General features: G+C 56.6%; 1 protein-coding gene across 1 annotated transcript; it reads right to left on the bottom strand.

Moving 5' to 3' along the window:
* Positions 1 to 1,441: 1,441 nt before the first annotated feature.
* On the bottom strand, positions 1,442 to 20,509 carry NUAK2 (NUAK family kinase 2). Its single transcript, XM_063177953.1, is given in 14 exon segments — positions 1,442 to 1,680; positions 1,682 to 1,819; positions 1,821 to 2,028; positions 2,030 to 2,106; positions 2,108 to 2,158; positions 2,160 to 2,264; positions 2,266 to 2,351; positions 2,354 to 2,516; positions 3,436 to 3,574; positions 4,208 to 4,344; positions 5,909 to 5,974; positions 8,124 to 8,275; positions 11,678 to 11,798; positions 20,271 to 20,509. Coding segments are annotated over 14 exon segments (1,887 nt in total). The 5' UTR covers positions 20,478 to 20,509; the 3' UTR covers positions 1,442 to 1,443.
* Positions 20,510 to 22,109: the final 1,600 nt, after the last annotated feature.

The following is a 22,109-nucleotide window of genomic DNA, read 5'->3' as shown; positions in this document are numbered from 1 at the left end:
CCCCCGCCACCCTGTGACCCCCCTCGCCAGGACAAAAGGTGACATTCCGGGCCCCTGTGCACCCCCGCCAAAGGGACACAGGGTGGCATTCCGGGCATGCCCTGCCACCCTGCCCCACCCCGCCACCTCTGCCAGGACAAAGGTGGCATTCCGGGCTCCTGTGACCTCCCCCCCCCGTGCCAGCCTCATCCCAGCAGGAAAGGGACAGGACGCAGGGACACAGGGACAGGGACACAGGGACAGCAGCCCCTCCCTCAGCCCCAGCAATCACAGCGACAACTCAGCTTTACCGTTTGCTTTCCATTTAATGTTTTTTCTCCAGCCCGTGCTGTGGCACGGAGGGGAAACACAACGCCCAGCCAGCGAGGGGAGAGGGCAGCGAGCACTCGTGGCAGCAGCGCAAGGGGAGCCGTGTGTGACACGAGGGCACGGCCACCTCCCCACAAACACCCCTGACGGCCTCTGAGGAGCCAGACACATCCCGTGCTGCTGCCCTCCAACCAGCCTGGGCAAAGGCAATAAATCAATAAATCAATAAATCAATAAATAAACTCACGGTGCCTCACCAAAGGCACCTTTTTTTTTTTTCCTCTTTTTTTTTTTTCTTTTTTTTCCACATTACAATGAGAGATGTTGGCATCACAGCATTTCCCAGCGCGGGCTTTTTGGCCACGTCAGTTCTCAGCACTCGGGAGAGGGCAGAGCCGTGGCCTGGGTGCCCCCAGCACCCCCCAAAGCCCACGGGCAGCACCTTGGAGCCCTCACCAGCACCCTGCTACATCTGCAGCTTGTTTGAGGTATATCACCCACCCCTCCTTTACCTTGTGCAGCCAAAAACAGTGCAAAAAAAAAACCCCCAAAAATACCCCCCAACCCATTGCTTCCACCCCGTGATGAGATGAGACTGTTTGAGAGGGAAGGACGGCAGCGAGACCCCCAAGCCCCTCCTTGGGGACAACTTTGGGGGTTTTGGTCCATTAAATGTCCTGGCCCTGGGGCATTCCCTGCCCCGAGGCTGCCAAATCAATCCTGGGATGTGGATCAGCAGCACCCGGCAGCCCCGGAAGGGAGGGAAGGGGAAAGAAGAGAAAAAGGAGAAAGAAGGAAAAAGGGATAAAAGGGAAGGAGAAGGTGGGAAAGGGGGAAAAAAAGGAAAGGAAAGGAAAGGAAAGGAAAGGAAAGGAAAGGAAAGGAAAGGAAAGGAAGGAAAGGAAAGGAAGAGGAAAGGAAAGGAAAGGAAAGGAAAGGAAAGGAAAGGAAAGGAAAGGAAAGAAAGGAAAGGAAAGGAAAGGAAAGGAAAGGGAAAGGAAAGGAAAGGAAAGGAAAGGAAAGAAAGGAAAGGAAAGGAAAGGAAAGGAAAGGAAAGGAAAGGAAAGGAAAGGAAAGGAAAGGAAAGGAAAGGAAAGGAGGAAAGGAAAGGAAAGGAAAGGAAAGGGGCTCAGCTCAGCTTCCCCCGACAGCCACAGCTCGCCGGTAGAGCTCGGTGCCGCTGTCACACCCCGCCAGGGACGCGCTGCGCTCGGCCAAGGGGCTGCGGCAGTGGGTGACAGTCCAGCGGCGCAGCCGCCGCCCTTCCTCCCGCTCCTCCTCCTCCTCCAGCCGCAGCAGGCTCTCTGCGGACGCACAGCCCCGCATGGCGGCCCCGGGGGCGCGGCGGGCCGGCAGCTCCAGCTGCTCGAAGGGACTCCGTGGACAGGATGCTGTCCTCGCTGACGGCGCTGCCGGGCCGGGCGCGGGGCCCCTGCGGCAGCGCCACCTCCCCAAAAGCCCCGATTGCGCTCTCGAGGGGGGTCCCGGGGGGCTCGGCGCTGCCCCCCCGAGGAGGAGAATTTGCCGTTGTGTTTGAGGATTCCTTTCCTGCGGGCCGGCAGCCCCTGCGGGGCCGGGCAGGGCTCGGCGAACACGGGCCCGTCCAGGTCCAGGCTCGCCGCGTCCAGAACATCCCCGGACTCGCTGCACTCCAGGGATGAGTAATAGCCCGACTCCCTGGCCGAGGGTTTCTTCAGGATTCCCTTCCTGGGCGCTGCGCGCCGCTGTCCCGGGGGGCTGCAGGAGCCGGGACAGCCCCGCGGGGGGACCCTCGCCACCCTCCCCGGGGCCGGGCGCCCTTCTGCTCCACAGAGTTCCTCTTCTTCAGGATGCCCTTGGGCCGCTTGAGGGACGGACTTGGAGGGGTTCTCCGGCGCCGGGGGCGCCTCCTGAAGGGCGTGCGAGACGTCGTTCTCCTTCTTGGACTTCTTGAGGGAGCGCTGGCGCTCCAGGCCCCGCGCCGGGCAGGTGCTGCTTGAGGAAGCAGCGCACCTTGGAGCCGTTGTCCAGCAGCGTGCGGGAGGAGCGGCGCAGCCACTCGCCACCGAGGCCAGCGGGGACTCGCCGTCCCGCAGCGGCTCCCTCCCTGCTCGCCCAGGGCGGTTCTGTAGCCCCAGGTTGACCCACCAGTGCGTGGCGATGTCCTCGATGGTGGCGCGGCGCTCGGGGTTCACCATCAGCATCCAGCGGATCAGCCCGCAGGCGTCCTGGGGAGGGACCGGAGGGGACACGGGGAAGGGACAGGTCAGGCATGGCAGGGGACGGGTCAGGCATGCAGGGGACACGAGGAGGGACAGGAGGGGACACGGGGAAGGGACAGGAGGGGACACGGGGAAGGGACAGGTCAGCATGGCAGGGGACGGGTCAGGCATGGCAGGGGGACACGAGGAGGGACAGGAGGGGACACGGGGAAGGGACAGGAGGGGACACGGGGAAGGGGACAGGTCAGGCATGGCAGGGGACGGGTCAGGCATGGCAGGGGGACACGGGGAAGGGACAGGAGGGGGACACGGGGAAGGGACAGGAGGGGACACGGGGAAGGGACAGGAGGGGACACGGGGAAGGGACAGGGACAGGTCAGGTATGGCAGGGGGACAGATCAGCATGGCAGGGGAAATGGGGAAGGGACAGGAGGGGACATGGGGAAGGGACAGGTCAGGCATGGCAGGGGACATGGGGAAGGACAGGTCAGGCAAGGAGGGGACACAGGCACAGGAAGGGACATGGGGAAGGGATGGGGGACAGGTCAAGCATGGCAGGGGACACGGGAAGGGACAGGAGGGGACACGGAGGGGACAGGGACAGGTCAGGCATGGCAGGGGAAATGGGGAAGGGACAGGTCAGGCACAGGAGGAGGACATGGGGAGGGACAGGAGGGGACACGGGGATGGGACAAGGGACAGGTCAGGCACGGGAGGGGACACGGGAAGGGACAGGAGGGGAGATGGGGAAGGGACAGGACAGGCACAGAAGGGGACACAGGGAAAGGACAGGTCAGGCATGTAAGGGGACAGGGAAGGGACATGGGACAGGTCAGGCACAGAAAGGGACATGGGGAAGGGACAGGAAGGGACACGGAATGGGACAGGTCAGGCACGGAGGGGACACAGGGAAGGGGGGACACACACAGGGGGATGGGGTGTCCCTACCTGAGAGCTTTGTGGGCTCCCGGTAGTCCCCGCTCGTGATCTGCTTGACCAGAGTTTTGTAGTCGTGGCCATCAAAGGGCATCGTGCCATGGACCAGGATGTAGAGCAGGACACCCCAGGGACCAGCTGTCCCACCTGAGAAAGGGACACAGGAGCCTGGAGGGGACAGCAGGAGCGGCTGTCCTTGTCCCCATCCCTCCAATGTCCCATCAGGACTCCCGGGATGGCAGCAGCCCCAGGGAAGGGGCAGAGTGTGAGGCAGCAGCCCAGCACACCTCTGACAGACATCTTTTATGAAAAATCCTTTCCTTGGGACTTTTTCCTCCTGAGAAGCTGGGAGGCCTCAGGAACAAAATGCAAACATTGATTATCTGCTGCTGTGGATGCAACAGGTGCATCTGGGATTGGATCATGTGGTTGTTCCTAATTAATGGCCAATCACAGTCAGCTGGCTTGGACACAGAGCCTGAGCCACAAACCTTTGTTCTCATTCCTTCTTGTTCTATTCTTAGCCAGCCTTTCGATAAAATCCTTTCTTCCATTCTTTTAGTATAGTTTTAATATAATATATACCATAAAATAATTAAATCAGCCTTCTGAAACACGGAGTCAGATCCTTGCCTCTTCCCTCATCCTTGGACCCCTGTGAACACCACCACACACCCCCAGCAACCCCACAGTGCTGGGTTTAGGGGTCCTGTTACCCCCAAAATGCACTGGGAAAGGCCCAGAGCCATCCCCACCCCCGCAGGGAGGCAGAACCCACCTCGGGGCCCTTGTAGGGGCGCCCGTTGATGATCTCGGGGGACGCGTACAGGGGGCTGCCGCAGTACGTCTGCAGGAGCTTGTCCTGCTGGAACACGTTGGACAGCCCGAAATCTGCGATCTGGGGGGGCAAACACACCTGTCAGCCAGCCCCACGCCCAAAGTCCCCTTCCCAAAGCTTCTTTGCCCAACGTTCCCTTTCCCAAGTTCCCCTTTCCTAAAGACCCATTTCTCAAGTTCCCCTTTCCAAAGTTCCCCTTCCCAAAGTTCCCCTTTTCCAAGTTCCTCTTTCCAAAGCCCCCTTTCCCAAACTTCCCTTTCCTAAAGCCCCCTTTCCCAAGTTCCCCTCCCCAAGTTCCTCTTTGCCAAAATCTCTTTCCCAAAGTTCCCTTTCCCAAGTTCCTCTTTCCCAAAGCCCCTTTCCTAAGCTCCCTTTCCCAAATTCCCCTTTCCCCAGTTTCCCCTTCCCTGAAGTCCCCTTTCCCAAAGTCTCCTTTCCCAAAGTTCCTCATTCCCAAAGTCCCCTTTCCCAAAGTCTCCTTTTTTTCCCCCCTTTTAAGTTCCTCTTTCCCAAGTTCCCCTTTCCTAAAGCCCTAAGACTTTCCCAAAGGCCCCTTTTCCCAAGTTCCCCAAGGCTCCAAGTTCCTGGAGCTCTCCAGGATGACCCTGCTCCAAACCCGGCTGCCCTTGGCTCTGAACCCCCTCAGCCTGCTTCTCCACCCCTGAACTCGCTCCTGCTGCTCTCTGCCTCCCAAAAACATCAATTCAGGAGCTGCCCTGTGCCCTGGCAGCAGGAGCAGGGTGGGGAGGTGAGGCTGGAAGCGCTTCCAGGCTCTCCTCCAGGAGAGCAGAGTGAGGAAATGAGGGTGGAAAGGCTCGCAGGCTCTCCTGCAGCTCATTCCCTGTCCCCCCAGGCTGCAGCGGTCCCCCACCTCGCCAGGTGCTCATTATCCTCATTAGAGCTGGCACCTCCCAGCCAGCAGGAGCTTCCCTGGCTGCCCTCGAGCTCCCAATTACTAAATTATCCTGGTGGAGATAAACCCCGTTATCAGTGACCGCGGGGATGCCCAGGTCAGGCTGTGCCCTTCTCCTGGGCAGAAATCACCACCGGGGGGAGCTGGGATTTCCTGGCAGGAAAAGAGCCAGGGCTGATCTGGGCATTCAGAAGTTGATAATTTGCCCTTCTCTTCCAGCCAGTGCTGATCTGGCATGCAGAATTTGATAATTTGCTCTTCTCTTCCAGCCAGAGCTGATCTGGGCATTCAGAGTTTGCCCTTCTCATCCAGCTGATTTGGGCACTCAGAATTTGCCCCTCTCATCCAGCCAGAGCTGGTCTGGGCACTCAGAATTTGAGAATTTGCCCTTCTCATCAGCCAGCGCTGATCTGGGCACTCAGAATTTGCCCTTCTCATCTGGGCACTCAGAATTTGCCCTTCTTTGCCAGTGCTGATCTGGGGCACTCAGAATTTGCTCTTCTCATCCACCAGTGCTGATCTGGGTGCTCAGACTTTGCCCTCTTATCAGCAGATAAGATCTGCTAAAGCCAATATCAGTTATGGCTCCACCACATCTGCCAGCTCTGCCAGCTCTCCACAGCATTCCATGGGTGCCAGAGCTCAGTGCCCCGAGGCACTGAGGCCCTGTGGACGCCTCCAGGCTGGGCAGCTCCCCCCCAGGCCCCTCACCTTGATGTTCCCGTTGGCATCCAGCAGGATGTTCTCCAGCTTCAGGTCCGCGTGCACGATCCCGTTCTGCGGGAGACAAGGGGTTAATGCGGGCAGGGCTGGAGGCAGGGAAAGTCCTGGAGGTCACTGCCGGGCAGGGCAGGGGCAAACTGGAGCCACAAACAGCCCGCGGCGTGGCCCTGGCATGGGTGGCCCAGCCTGGGTGGCACCAGCTGGGCAGCGGGAGCAGGGAGGCGCCTGCACCTCCTCCATTGTCACCAGCTGTGCCAGCGCGCGGTGCCAGCCCCACCTGGGCACAGCTCCTGCTCGGGCAGGGCCTGCTGTGCCCACAGGAGAGAGCTTTCAATCTGGTTTGGGGTCGGGAGCTGCTCTGTCACCCCCTGCTCCCACCGAGGGCTGGGCACAGCCTTGGGAGTGTCCTACAGGGAGACCCTGGGGCTGGAGGGTCCTGCCAGGGCATCGCCCACACCGGGGGAGGGTCCTGTCAGGAGGGTCCTGCCAGGGCATCACCCACACCGGGGGAGGGTCCTGTCAGGAGGGTCCTGCCAGGGCATCGCCCCACACCTGGGGAGGGTCCTGTCAGGAGGGTCCTGCCAGGGCATCACCCACACCGGGGGAGGGTCCTGTCAGGAGGGTCCTGCCAGGGCACTGTCAACAGCCCCAGGGAGGGTCCTGCAAGGGCTCCATTCACAGCCTGGGGAGGGTCCTGCCAGGGCATCACCCACAGGCTGGGGAGGGTCCTGCAGCTTCACACTCCCATCAGGAACAGAATAGGTGACCCAATCAGGACAGGTGACCCAAACGGGACAGGTGACCCGAACAGGACAGGTGACCCAATCAGGACAGGTGACCTGAACAGGACAGGTGACCCAATCAGGACAGGTGACCCAAACGGGACAGGTGACCCAATCAGGACAGGTGACCCAGGCTTGGCTTCCAGCCCCGAGGGCAACTCTGGGCGTCTCCGTCTGCTCGGGAGGGAGAGGAGGTGACAGTGCCAGGCCCGGTTGGGAGGGAGGTGACAGTGCCAGGCCGGGTTAGTCACCCTCACACCGCAGCAGCCAAGAGCGCCCAAAAGCTGCCGGGGCACTGCCACACCCTCGGGACTCGAGGCAGGACCAGCCTTGCGTGGGGAAGGTGGAGAGGCACAAGCTGCTCTCAGCTCCCGTGGGGCTGCAGGGACGAGACCCGGGGAGCACATCCAGCAGGGCAACCACCGAGAATCCAGCAGGAAGAGCACTCAAGGGCCCATCCCTCCAGGAAAACATCAGGAAACCATCGTGAGTAGGGCTCAGGAGCCCATCCCACAGGGAAACCATTGGGAATCCATTGGGAGAAGGGTTCAGGAGCCCAGCCAGCCACTCTTCCTCTGGGAAACCACCAGGAGGAGGGCTTGAGAGCCCATCCAGCCCAGAATCCATCAGAAGGAACACCTGGAGCCCATCCACTGGAAACCATCAGGAAACCATTGGAGGAAGCTCAGGAGCCCATCCAGCCCAGAATCCACTGGGAAACCATCATGAGGAGAACCCAGGAGCCCATCCAGCCACTCTTCCCCTGGAAACCACCAGGAGGAGGGCTCAGGAACCCATCCAGCCTTGGAATCCATCGGGAGGAGCACCCAGGAGCCATCCAGCCAGGAAACCATCGGGAAACCATCAGGAAGAGCACTCAGGAGCCCCTTCACAGGGGAACCATTGGAGGAGGGTTTGGAAGCCCATCCAGCCAGGACAACCCTTGGCAGGAGGGCTCAGGAGCCCATCCAGCCAGAATCCATCAGAGGAGCACCCAGGAGCCCATCCAGCCACTCTTCCTCTGGGAAACCACCAGGAGGAGGGCTCAGGAACCCATCCAGCCAGGAAACCATCAGGAGGAGGGCTCAGCAGCCCATCCAGCCCAGAATCCATCGGGAGGAGCACCCAGGAGCCCATCCAGCCGGGAAACCATCGGGAAACCATCAGGAAGAGCCTTCAGGAGCCCCTTCCACAGGGAACCATTGGGAAACCATCACGAGGAGCACCCAGGAGCCCACCCAGCCTGGAATCCATCAGGATGAGGGCTCAGGAGCCCATCCAGACACTCTTCCCTGGGAAAGCCCCGGGAAGCCCTGGGCAGGGCAGTGCCACCCACCCCGTGGCGTTGGTGCCACCCACCCACCCCCGTGGCGTCGGTGCCACCCACCCCCGTGGCACTGGTGTCCCCCGTGTCACCCCACCTTGTGGCAGTAGTAGACGGCGGACACGACCTGGCGGAAGAAGTGCCGCGCCTCCTGCTCCGAGAGCCGCTGCCTCTCGCTGATGTACTCGTACAGGTCGCCCTTGCTGGCGTATTCCATCACGATGACGATCTTGGCGCTGTTCTCAAACACTGCGGGAGGCAGGAAAGGGTTAAAAGGGACCCTCAAGCCTCGTTAGGAGATTCTGTTCATGAGCAGGTGGAGCTTTGGTTGACACTAACGCCAGTCCCTGCCCTCAGTCTTGGGTTAAACTGGGACCTGCAGGTCGGGGAGGGGGCACCGGAGCTGTCACCCACCCATGGCCACCAGGGCCACCAGGGCTGCTGGGCCAGCAGCTGTGCCACCACTGAGGCTGTGCCACCACCGAGGCCGTGCCACCACCGAGGCTGTGCCACCACCGAGGCTGTGCCATCAGCAACTCTGCCACCACTGAGGCTGTGCCACCACTGAGGCCGTGCCACCACTGAGGCTGTGCCACCAGAAAGGCTCTACCACCATAAGGGCTGCGCCACCACCGAGGCTGTGCCACCACTGAGGCTGTGCCATCAGCAACTCTGCCACCACCGAGGCTGTGTCACCTCTGAGGTTCTGGGGCACCACCAGCTGTGCCACCACCGAGGTTGTGCCCACCACAAAGGCTCTGTCACCACCAGCTCTGCCACCACTGAGGCTGTGCCCCCCACAGATGTTGTACCACCATCAGCTCTGCCACCAACAAGGCTGTGCACCATCAAGGCTGTGCCACCATAAAGGCTCTGCCACCACCAGCTGTGCCACCACAGTGGCTGTGCCACCACCAGATGTGCTAGCACAGCAGCTCTGCCACCACAGAAGCTGTGCCACCACCAAGGCTCTGCCATCATAAAGGCTGTGCCACCACCAGCTCTGCCACCCACCGAGGCTGTGCCACCACAGAGGTTCTGTGCCACCACTGGTTCTGAAAGCAGAAAGGCTCTGCCACCACTTGCTGTGCCACCACAGAGGCTCTGTGCCACCACCAGCTGTGCCACCATAAAGGCTCTGCCACCACAGAGGCTCTGTCACCACCATGGCTGTGCCACCACCAGGGCTGCTGGCACAGCAGCTGTGTCACCACCAGCTGTGCCACCCCCAGATGTGCCACCACTGTGACTGGGCCACCAGAAAGGCTCTACCACCACTCGCTGTGCCACCACCAGGACTCTGCCACCACTGACTCTGCCAGCACAAAGGCTGTGCCACCAACCGAGGCTGTGGCACCACCGAGAGACGTGCCACCACCGAGGCTCTGCCACCACCGAGGCTGTGCCACCACCGAGGCTGTGCCACCACCGTCTCTGTCCCCCAGCGGTGACTCAGGCACGCTGTCTTTGCTGCAACCCCGCCAAGGGAAGGTGACAACACCGGCCCAGCCACGACCTTCCTGCCCTTCCCATCTCTCCCAAAAAAGGCTCGGCCGGAGCCAGGAGCGACTTTTTTGTTTTTTTCTCCTGTTTGCAGCGAGGCAGAGCTCGGTGGTTTTGAATTCCTGTGAGTCAGCCTGCAGCGGAGGAGCTGCCAGCCCTGCTCGCCTTTGTTTGCAGCACAAAAGGGGCCTGGATCCCTCACAAACAGCGGCAGCAGGAGCACGGCCAGCCCCAGGAAAGGCTCAGCACAAGGATCTGCTAAGGCCTGACCTAGCTGAGGGTTTAGGCTGAGTCTGGCTCTGGTTCAATTACCCCAAAGCCCAGCCCTGGCCATAAAGCCGAGCCCGGCAGCACCAGGTTCCCAGCACCAGGAACTCTCCCAGCAGCTGTGGTTTGGTTTTCCAGCGCTCCAGGGGAGGGAATGAGGAGGACTGAGATGAAATTAAACCCTGCCTCAGGCTCAGGGCAGAGCCACGGAGATGCCAAAATCTCCGGGATGAACGCTGGGCACAGCCACGCTCAGCCCCTGCTCAGCCTCCCTGCGCTGACCCAAAAATCCTCGATCTGCGAGCAGGGGCTAAATGTGGGTTTTGGAATCCACCAAAATCCACACAGAGCAGGGGCTGAATGTCCAAAATCCACATTTGTGAGCCGGGATCAGGGGTTAAATGTGGATTTCAGAATCCACCAAATTCCACATTTGGGAGCAGGGGTTAAATGTGGATTTTGGAGTCCACCAAATGCCACATTTGAGAGCAGGGAGCAGGGGCTGAGTGTGGGTTTTGGAATCCACAAAAATCCACAAGGAGCAGTGGCTGAATGTCCAAAATCCACATTTGTGAGCAGGGAGAAGGGGCTGAGTGTCCAAAATCCACATTTGTGAGCAGGGAGCAGGGGTTAAATGTGGATTTTGGAATCCACCAAATTCCATATTTGGGAGCAGGGGTTAAATGTGGATTTTGGAATCCACCAAATTCCCATATTTGGGAGCAGGGGTTTAAATGTGGATTTTGGAATCCACCAAATTCCACATTTGTGAGCAGGGAGAAGGGGCTGAGTGTGGATTTTGGAATCCACCAAAATCCACAAGGAGCAGTGGCTGAGTGCCCAAAATCCACATTTGTGAGCAGGGAGAAGGGGCTGAATGTCCAAAATCCACATTTGTGAGCAGGGAGAAGGGGCTGAGTGCCCAAAATCCACATTTTCCACTGGATTCCCTGTCTGGGAAGGAGGGGATGGGACAGGAAGGGCGATTTCTGGAGCAGGTGTTTCCCCTCACTGGAGAAAAACCAAAAACACAGCCCAGGAACATCTGCATTGCCTGGGAGCGGCCAGGAACGGGGCCACGTCCTGGAAGGGAGGAGAGGGCTGGGCTGAACCCACCCAAGATGAGCTAAACCCATCCAAACTGAGCCAAACCAGGCTAAACCCACCCAAGATGAGCTAAACCCATCCAAACTGAGCTAAACCCATCCAAACTGAGCCAAACCCATCCAAACCGAGCCAAACCAGGCTAAACCCACCCACAATGAGCTAAACCCATCCAAACCCACCCAAACCCACCCAAACCGAGCCAAATCAGGCTAAACCCACCCAAACCGAGCCAAACCAGGCTAAACCCACCCAAGATGAGCTAAACTCATCCAAACTGAGCTAAACCCACCCAAACCGAGCCAAACCCACCCAAACTGAGCCAAACCCACCCAAACTGAGGCAAACCCACCCAAACTAAGCCAAACCCACCCAAACTGAGCTAAACCCACCCAAACTGAGCCAAACCGAGTCAAACCCACCCAAACTGAGGCAAACCCACCCAAACTGAGGCAAACCCACCCAAACTAAGCCAAACCCACCCAAACTGAGCTAAACCCACCCAAACTGAGCCAAACCAGGCTAACCCACCCAAGATGAGCTAAACCCATCCAAACTGAGCTAAACGCATCCAAACTGAGCCAAACCAGGTTAAACCCACCCACGATGAGCTAAACTCATCCAAACCGAGCCAAACCCACCCAAAACGAGCCAAACCAGGCTAAACCCACCCAAACCGAGTCAAACCCACCCAAACCCACCCCAAGAGCCCCCCAGGGTACCCAGCCCGCTCCAGATGCTCGGATCATGGAAAGGGGCAGGGAGAGGAGGGCTCACCTTCGTGCACAGCGATGATGTGGGGGTGGTTGAGCGAGGACATGATCTCGATCTCCCTCCGGATGTGGACAAGGTCCTGCTCATCCTTGATTTTGTCCTTCCGGATGGATTTGATGGCCACCTGTGGGGGAGGAGCACGGACGGGGCTGTGAGATCCCCAGAGGAAGGGATTCCTCCCTCGCCTGTTCTGGGAAGGGCTCACAAACATCCCCAGCTCCATGGAAACAGCGCCCAAAAAGCCAAATTTATCCGTCTGGGGTTTGTTCTTCCCAAATCCTGCTGCTGAAAACAAGGGGAAGCTGCCCCTGAGGAAACCTGTGACAGCTCCTCGTTTTTGGGGGTCCTCCCCGTTAGCCCAGCTCTGATTTTTGGGCTCCCCAAGATTCCTCTATCAGGTAACATAGCCCTGATTTTTAGGGCTCTCCAAGACTCCTCCATCAGGCAGACCCGTTCCTGATTTTTTGGGGGTTCCCCAAGCCTCCATCAGGCAGCACAGCCCTGATTTTGGGGGGCTCCTGAACCTTCTCCAGGCAGCCGTGGTCCTGATTTTTGGGGCTCCCAAGATTCCTCTATCAGGTAACACAGTCCTGATTTCTGGGGCTCCCTGAGCCTCCTCCTGGGTAGCCCAGACATGATTTTGGGGGGCTCCCCAGGACTTCTCCATCAGGCAGTCCTGCTCCTCATTTTTGGGGTTCCCTGACCTCTATCAGGCATCACAGCCCCGATTTTGGGGCTCCCCAGGATTCCTCCATCAGGTAACACAACCCTGATTTTTGGGGCTCCCCGAGCCTCCTCCCAGGTAGCCCGGCTCTGATTTTTGGGGCTCTCCAAGACTCCTCCATCAGGCAGACCTGCCCCTGATTTTTGGGGTTCCCTGACCTTTATTAGGTAGCCCTGCCCCGATTTTGGGGGGCTCCTGAACCTTCTCTCAGGTAGCCCCGGTCCTGATTTTTGGGGTTCCCTCACCCTCCATCAGGTAACACAACCCTGATTTTTGGGGGCTCCCCAAGATTCCTCCAATCAGGAATCACATCCTGGATTTTTGGGGCTCCCCCGAGCCTCCTCCCTCATCTCACACATCCCTTCTCCCGATTTTTGAGCTTGGCACGGCTCGTGTCCTGCCTCAGGAATGTGCCCAGCTCGCGGAACTCGGGAGATAAAACAACAACAAAAACAACAACAACAACAACAAACACAGCGGCCAATTCCTGACGTCAGGAAAGCAATAAAACCCCACACCTCGCCTTTTTTTTTTTTTTTTAGCCTCTAAACCACTTTATTTCTACGAGCAAGAGAAGTTTGGGTGATAAAGCAGGGAGGGGGGGGTGGAGACCTGGAATTTTCCAGTTTTTGCGTTCCCAACTTTTCCTTCACGAGGAGGAGGAGATTGAAAAGGGAGGAGAAAGAGGGGTAAGAACAGAACAGCCGCCCTCTAATCCCCTTTCAAAGGGGGCTGCGGGCACACAAAGCGCTCCCAGGGCTGAATTTACAACTGAATCCAGCAGAACCTTTTCTTTTTTTTTTTTTTTTTTTTATTTATTCTCTTTTTTTTTTTTTTTTCCCTTTTTTTTTCTTTCTTTTTTCCCCTCCCAGACAAGAATGCGGAACAGCTTTAATCCCGTCCGGGGAGCCTCGCTGCATCTCCCAGCAACGGGAGAGGGGCCCGGAGCCCCCGAGGGCTGGGAGGGATGCTCGGCCCCGTCCCTGCCATCGAGGGGCCGTGCAAACCTCGCTCCTCCAAGCCCGGCCCAGCAGGCAGCCGGGCTTAGCTAAGCCAGGCCTGGGCACCTGCAGCAGGCGCTGAACAAGGGAGGTGGCTCTGAAAGGGGGCTCAGGTGGGCACCCCAAGTCCTTTTTTGGCTCTAAATTGTGGGATCTCAGCACCTCAGGATGGAGGTGCAGAGTGACCGAGACCACCCTTGGGGGGCTCGGAGGTCCTGGGATGTTGCCAGAAGTGTCTGGTGGCTGCACTTTGATCCTGCACGGGAGACAACACCTGTATGAGGATGGGAGGATCTCACTGGTGTAAATGGTGAAGGGATAAGTTAATTAGAGTGTGAGACACAGGGTTTAAGATTTCTGTACAGGGGGAGTCTAAAGAAATAAGATGGAGGAATTGGGGCGTGTCCTGTCCTTCTTCTTCTTCTTCTTCTTGGCCTCCATCTTCTGTGGTGATGGTGGCACTTTGGGATTGGTTATTACTAAAGGTGCACTGGTCAATAAGGGTGAAAGGTATTGGGGGAAATAGGTAAATATTGTATATGTAATTTTGAGTATAAAGATAGGTGACCGTCCCGGGGGCTCTCAGTGTGCTCATGGCTGGCTGCTGTGCAGACCTCTGTCGGGCCCAGAGAAAATCTTTTAGATGAACAATTAATAAACACTGAAGACCGAGAAAAAACCTGAAGCCTCTTCTCATCCTTTGGAGCGTGGGCTGCCCAAGGCCACCCCGGGCCTTTCCAGGTCATTAAAACAGCCGAGAAACTGACACTAAATGCCATTTTTGTGGACCCAAATCCCATTCTTGTGGGAAACTTCATTCCTCTAGCTCCAAACCCCATTTATCTGGCAACAAGTCCCATTTTTATAGCCCCAAATGCCATTCTTGTAGCCCCAAACCCCACTTTTTCTGGCCCCAAGCCCCACAATTTTTAGCCCCAAACCCCATCTTTTTCTGACTCCCCAAATCCCATATCTGGTAACCCCAAACCCCATTTTTCTGTAACCCCAAATCCTATTTTTCTGTAGCCCCAAAACTCATTTTAGTGGCCCCAAATCTCATTTTTGTAGCCCCAAACCCCATTTCTGTGGCCACAAGTCCCATTTTTTCTGGCTCCAAGTCCCATTTTTCTGGCTCCAAGTCCCATTTTTGTGGCCCCAAACCAAATCTCATTTCTGTACCTCCAAATCCCATTCTTGTAGCCCCAAACCCCATTTCTGTGGCCCCAAGTCTCATTTTTTTGCGGCCCCAAATCCCATTTTTTGTAGCCTCAAACCCCACTTTTTCTGGCCCCAAACCCCATTTTCCTGGCCCCAAACCCCCTTTTTTATGCCCCAAACCCCATTTTCCTGGCCCCAAACCCCATTTTTCTGGCCCTGAACCTCCCCAGCCAGGGCAGGCCTTGCCCCTGCAGGATCCATCACGCGGATCCAGCGGACTCTGCCCAGCCCAGGTTCAACAACCCCGGCCCAGGTTTCTTTTTCAAGTGATTCTGAAAGTGTTTCACGCTTCTGGGAAAGCCAGCCAGGTGTTTATTTCCCCCCTGACCTTTGCTTTTGCAGGTTAAATTTTAACAATATTTTCATTGCTGCCCCAGTGCCCTGAGCCTGGCAGATCCTTCCTGCAGCCTCCTGCAAAGCCGGGCACGCTGCCCACGGCCAAAGTTTTGGGGCATTTTGGAGCATTCTGGGGCATTTTGGAGCATTTTGGGGCATTTTGGAGTATTTTGGGAGTATTTTGGGAGTATTTTGGGAGTGTTTTGGGAGTGTTTTGGGGCATTTTGTAGTATTTTGGGAGTATTTTGGGAGTATTTTGGGGCATTTTGGGGAGTATTTTGGGAGTATTTTGGAGCATTTCCTTGCTGCCTCCTGCAAAGCCTGGCACCCTTCCCAGAACCAAAATTTTGGGGCATTTTGGACCATTTTAGGAGTGTTTTGGGACATTTTAGAGCATTTTGGAGCATTTTAGGAGCATTTTGGCGCATTTCCTTGCTGTCTCCTGCAAACCCTCAAACCCTGCCCAGCAGCCAAAATTTTGGGGCATTTTGGAGCATTTTGGGAACATTTTGGACAATTTTAGAGCATTTTAGACCATTTTGGAGCATTTTAGACCATTTTGGAGAATTTCCTTGCTGCCTCCTGCAAAGCCTGACACCCAGCCCAGCAGCCAAAATTCTGGGGGAATTTTGGAGCATTTTGGAGCATTTTTAGACCATTTTGGAGCATTTTTAGACCATTTTGGAGCATTTCCTTGCTGCCCCAGCCTCTCACAGCCCCAAAACTCCCCGAGCAAGAACCACAATCCACGAAACAGATGGAGCAGCTCCGGGAGGTGCCTGCCCCTGGCTGGATCCACCAAAATTATCCACAATTATCCCAAAATTGTGACCCCCAGGCACAGCTGGAGCTGCCCCATCTCCCCCAGGGGCGCCAAGCAGGGATTTGCTCCCAAATTTTCCCTGCCCAAAGGGGTTTGGGAGCAGAGGGAGGAGAAAAGGCCACCCTGGAGCTGGGGACAGGGGAAAGAGCCCAGAAATGCCCCTGGAGCTCGGGAATGCTTTCCAAGCCAAAAAAAAAAAAAATATAAAAAAGGATTTGAAATTTAATTTTTTTTTTGGGGAGGGGGGGGGCAGAACAGGTATTTTCGGCAGCTGCTGAAAGATTCATGAACACAACCCCAGAAGTTGTTCCGGACTGCTTGGGGAAATTGGGATTTAAATTGGGATTTGAATTGGGATTTAAATTGGGATTTGAATTGGGATTTGAATCGGGATTTGAATTGGGATTTGAATGCAGCCTGGAAGGGAGCATCAAAGGAGGTTCTGGAATATTCCAGGCGCTGCTTTCCCGGCCCCGAGCGGCGTTGGTGACACCGGGAGGGTCCCACGGGAGGTCCCCGAGCGTGTTTGGCTTGGCTGAGGGCCAGGGATGGGAAAAACTCCGGGATGGGAGGGGAAAAAAGAGCCCCGAGGTGGGGAAAGGGAGGGGAAAAAGGGAAGGAAAATAGAAAAGAAAGGGGAAGATAGAAAGGGAAGGATGAAAAAAAAAAGGGAAGGGGAAAAATAAAAAGGGAAGGGAAAAATACAAATATAAAGGGAAGGGGGAAAAATAAAAAGGGAAGGGGAGAAATAAAAAGGGAAGGGGAAAAATAAAAAAGGAAGGGGGAAAATAAAAAGGGAAAGGGAAAATAAAAAGGGAAAATAAAAAGGGAAAGGGAAAAATAAAAAGGGAAAGGGAAAATAAAGGGGAAGGGGAAAAATAAAAGGGAAGGGGAAAAATAAAAAGGGAAAGGGAAAAATAAAAAGGGAAAGGGAAAATAAAGGGGAAGGGAAAATAAAGGGAAGGGGAAAAATAAAAAGGGAAGGGGGGAAAATAAAAAGGGAAGGGAGAAAATAAAAAGGGAAGGGGAAAAACAAAAAGGGAAGGGGGGAAAATAAAAAGGGAAAGGGAAAATAAAGGGGAAGAAAAAAGGAGAAAGTAAAAAAATGGAAAGTAAAAAAGGGGGAAAGTTAAAAAGGGTGGAAAGTTAAAAAGGGGGGAAAGTGAAGAAAAAGGGGAAAGTGATAAAAACAGGGGGAAAGTAAAAGAAAAAGGGGAAAGTAAAAGAAAAAGGGGAAAGTAAAAGAAAAAGGGGAAAGTAAAAATAAAAGGGAGAAAGTAAAAACAAAACAGGGGAAAGTAAAAGAAAAAGGGGAAAGTACAAAAAAAGAGAAAGTAAAGAAAAAAAGGGGAAAGTACAACAAAAGGAGAAAGGGAAGGGGAAAAAAAGAAAAGGGGGGGAAAGGGAAGGGGGAAAAAAAAAGGGGGAGGAAAACCAAGCAGCGATTCCCTCCCCAGCTGATATCGCAGGGATGTTTGCAAGGATTGGGAAAGGCGCTGAGCAGGAGCATCACCTCAGATAAAGGATTCCTAACATGGAAAATAAAAGGGATTTTTCCCAGACAAATAATTCATGGAAGTCCCAAAACATCCTCCAGCTGCAGGAGCCTGGAATTTCCTGTCACCTTCCGAGCAAACCCGCCCGCTCCGAGCGCAGGGATTTGAAAATTCAGAGAGGAACGAGAAACGCAGGGGCTAAAACGAGCTGGGATCAACACCCAGCGCCTCTGTCAGAGGCAAAAAAATCCAAAAAATCCGCGTGGATGGAGCAGCTCCAGCTTTTCAGCCCCAAATTTTCACATTTTGGGAAGCGAAAACCACTCGGGGAAGGAGCAGAACAACAACAGAACTCGGGATAAAGCTGCGGATGAACCCGGCTCGGAAATGCTGAAGGAATTTGTGGGGAGAGGAGAGAATTTGTGGTTTGGAGCCTCCTGCTCCTCCAGCAGGCCGGGGAGGGGCTGCCGAGCAGAAAATTTGATTTTGCGGCCCGTGGGTTGGATTTGCATGAAAACAGAGCGATGCCGAGGGGTTTGCAGGGAGAATTCGCGCAGGGAACGGAGATTCCCGAGCTGCAGGTGCGGGCAGGGGAGGGAAAGGAGAATTTGCTCGCCCGTGCCGAGGGAAGGAAGGAGGGATCCCTGCAGCTCTGGGGGTGGAAGTTGCATTTCCAGGCCCTGATTATGCAGCAAAGCAGCGGCTCGGATGGGCAGAGCCGCTTTCGGAGCTGGTTTTATCAAGATGATCATTTCATCAAGGAAAGTGGAGGATTCGTGGCTTTTCCCCCGGCAGGGCCAGTCCTGCCACTCGCAGCTCTCCCTCCCTGCTCAGGCCGGGCTGAGAGGGGTTTTGGGGTCCCTCGCACCCTTCGAGGCTGGGGATTCACGGCTGAGGTGGAATCCTTGCAGATTCCAACAGGACAGAGCAGCACAGGGGGTTCCTGGGGGTTCAGTACAGGGGATTCAATCCTGAGGGTTCAATCCTGAGGGTTCCATTTTTGAGGTTCAGTTTTTGGGGTTCAGTACAGGGGATTCAATCCTGAGGGTTCCATTTTTGGGGTTCAGTCCCGGGGATTCAATCCTGAGGGTTCAATCCTGGGGGTTCCATTTTTGAGGTTCAGTTTTTGGGGTTCAGTCCCGGGGATTCAATCCTGAGGGTTCAATCCTGAGGGTTCCATTTTTGGGGTTCAGTCCCGGGGATTCAATCCCTGGGGGTTCGGTCCTGGGGGTTCCATTTTTGAGGTTCCATTTTTGGGGTTCAGTCCCGGGGATTAAATCCCAGGGGGTTCAGCCCTGAGGGTTCAACCCTGGGGGATTCAGTCCTGGGGGTTCAACACCGGGGGTTTCCATTTTTGGGATTCAGTCCTGGGGGCTCCATTTTTGAGGTTCTGTTTTTGGGGTTCAGTCCCGTGGATTCAATCCCTGGGGGTTCCATTTTTGGGGTTCAATCCTGGGGGTTCCATTTTTGGGATTCAGTCCTGGGGGTTCCATTTTTGAGGTTCTGTTTTTGGGGTTCAGTCCCGGGGATTCAATCCCTGGGGGTTCCATTTTTGGGATTCAATCCTGAGGGTTCCATTTTTGGGGTTCAATCCTCGGAGTTCAATCCCAGGGGATTCGATCCCAGGGGTTTCGATTCCCGGGGTTCAACCCTGGGGGTTCGATCCCGGGGATTCAATTTTTGGGGTTCAGTCCTGGGAGTTCAATCCCGGGGGTTCAACACTGGGTGTTTAACCCTGGGGGTTCAACACTGGAGTTTCCACTTTTGGGATTCAGTCCTGGGGGTCCAATTTTTGGGGTTCAATCCTCGGAGTTCAATCCCAGGGGATTCGATCCCAGGGGTTCCGATTCCGGGGGTTCAACCCTGGGGGTTCCATCCTGGGGGGTTCCGTTTTTGGTGTTCAGTCCTGGGGGTTCAATTTTTGGGGTTCAATCCCGGGGGGTTCAACCCTGAATGTTCAGTCCTGGGGGTTCAGTTTTTGGGGTTCAATCCCGGGGGGTTCAACCCTGAATGTTCAGTCCTGGGGGTTCAATTTTTGCGGCTCAATCCCGGGGGGTTCAACCCTGAATGTTCAGTCCTGGGGTTCAGGTTCAGTTTTTGCTGTCCAACCCCCTTTTCCCGAGGAAATCTGAGCCGGGCTGAGCCAGAGCCGCTCTCCCGCCGCGGCCTGGGGTGGGTGAGTCAGGATTTTGGCGAGCCCGGCTGCGCGCTGGGTGCCCCACACCGTGAGAAAGGCAAACGCAGGGTGAGAGGAAGGGGAAAACCCTTCAGCCTGAGAGCGCTGTTTGCTCTGGCGGCCGCGTCCCCGCCCGCTCCTTCCCCCAGGAAGCGGCGCCGCGGTCAAGTAGGCGAGAGGAGCCGCAGCCCCCCGGGAGGAGCGGGGCGAGACCCTCGGGGGTGCCCGGGGTTCCGCTGGGACCCCCCTGAAGCACGGCCGGGGCAGAGGCGCAGCTCCCCGCGGGCTGCATAGAGACGGGAGCGGCGGCACCGGTGAGGAACCGGGAATGCACCGGGAGAGTCACCAGGCCGGGAATGCACCGGGGGCTTCACCGGGCCGGGAATGCACCGGGGATGGACCGGGAATGCATCGGGGGATGCACCGGGAATGCATCGGGGGATGCACCGGGGGATGCATCGGGGGATGCAACAGGGAATGCACCGGGGACGAAATGCTCGGAGCGGGGGATGCTCGGGGGTCCGTGAGGATGCGCCGGGAACGGATTGAAGGGGAGAGCAGCGGAGGGGGGGCTGCGGGAAGAGGGGGCAGCTCGGGGACCGGCGAAAAACACGGCGGGGACACACCGGGAACAGAGAGGGACACACCGGGAACACGGAGGGACACACCGGGAACACGGAGGGACACACCGAACCGGGCGGGACACACGGACTGACGCACAGAACCCGGGGGGATACACTGAGAACGCCGAGGGTGCCCCGGGGACAGAGGATGCTCAGAGACCCCTCACGGTGACAATGCCACCCCATGGGTGATCCTTACCAGCTTCCCGGAGCGCTCCCGAGCTTTCTTCACCTTCCCGTAGGTTCCTTTGCCCAGCGTTTCCAGGAACTCGTAGCGGTGCTTGAGGTTGTGCTTGTGGTGGTGCCGCTTCACCGCCTGCTTCTTCATCAGCGGCCGCGGCGATTTGATCAGCCCCTCGGCCAGCGAGGAACCGGGGCCGGCTCCGGGCCCTGCCGCCCGCTCCATCCCGATCCCGGCTCCGGCTCCGCCGCCTCCGAGCCCGGCCCGAGCGATAAAAGCGGCGGCGGCTCCGGCGGCCGCGCCCCCCCGCGCCCATTGGCGGCTGCCGGGGCCGCCCCGAGCGGGGCCGGGACGGGAACGGGGGGGAGGAAGCGGGGAGACCCCCACGGGCAGCGGGGAGACCCCCAGGGGCAGCGCTGGGACCCCCACGGGCAGCGCTGGGAATGGGGAAAGCACGGGGGAAGGGGTGGGAGAGAGACGGGGAGCGCCCCGAAAACATTGAGGTGAAGGAAGGGGTGTGGAGAGTGGGGGAGAAGGAATTCAGGGGGCAAAGGGGGGTGTAGAAAGGGGAGGACAGAGGGAATCCAGGGGATAAAGGGGGGCAGAGAGATGTGGAGAGAGGGGGCAGAAGGAATCCAGGGGGCAAAGGGGGGCACTGGGGTGAGATAGAGATGTGGAAAGGGGGGACAGAAGGAATTCAGGGCACAGAGGAGGGCACCGGGGTGTGGAGAGGGGGGCAAGAGGGAATTCAGGGCACAAAGGGGGTGTGGAGAGGGGGGCAGAGGGAATCCAGGGGGCAAAGGAGGGCGCGGGACCAAATCTCAGGGAAAAACTGCACCTAAACCCAGGGAAAAGCCACTCAAACCCAGGGGAAAACTGCACCAAATTCCAGGGGAAAACTGCACCAAATTCCAGGGAAAGCTGCACCAAATCCCGGGGGAAAACTGCACCAAATCCCGGGGGAAAACTGCACCAAATTCCAGGGAAAAACTGCACCAAATCCCGGGGGAAAACTGCACCCAAACTCAGGGGAAAACTGTACCCAAACCCAGGGGAGGACTGCAGAAAAACCCAAGGGAAAAATGCACCCAAACCCAGTGAAAAACTGCATTCAAACTCAGGGGAAAACTTCACCCAAACCCAGGGAAAAACGGCACCAAATTCCAGGGAAAAATTGCACCAGATCCTAGGGGAAAACTGCTTCCAAACCCAGTGAAAAACTGCACCCAAACCCAGTAAAAAACTGCATTCAAACTCAGGGAAAATCTGCACCAAATCTTAGTGAAAAACTGCACCAAATCCCGGGGGAAAACTGCACCCAAACCCAGGGAAGAACTGCACCCAAACCCAGTAAAAAACTGCATTCAAACTCAGGGAAAATCTGCACCAAATCCCAGTGGAAAACTGCACCAAATCCCAGGGGAAAACTGCACCGAAATCCTAGGGAAAGACTGCACCAAATCCCAAGGAAAAATGACCCCAAATGCAAGGGGAAGCCTGCACCAAATCCCAAGGAAAAACTGTAACAAAACCCAAGGAAAAATCGCCCAAACCCAGGGAAAAATTGCACCAAACCCCAGGGAAAAAGTGCACCCAAACCCAGGGGAAAACTGCACCAAATCCCAGGGGAAAACTGCACCCAAACCCAGGGGTAAAACTGCACCAAATTCCAGGGGAAAACCAGCCAAAACTCAGGGAAAAACCACCCAAACCCAGGGAAAAACTGACATTTAAGGCAAAATATGGAGAGGAGAGGCCTGGGCGTGTGCAGCCTGTCCTCACTCTCCACAGAGCCCCCTTTGCCCTCCTGCACACACAGCCTGGCAGGCAGGAACCAGAACATTCTCCAAGCCCAGA

The sequence above is a fragment of the Melospiza melodia genome, chromosome 28 (assembly GCF_035770615.1).
Source record: "Melospiza melodia melodia isolate bMelMel2 chromosome 28, bMelMel2.pri, whole genome shotgun sequence".
Classification (NCBI taxonomy): Eukaryota; Metazoa; Chordata; class Aves; order Passeriformes; family Passerellidae; genus Melospiza; species Melospiza melodia.
This window is presented reverse-complemented; position numbering and strand designations above follow the sequence as displayed.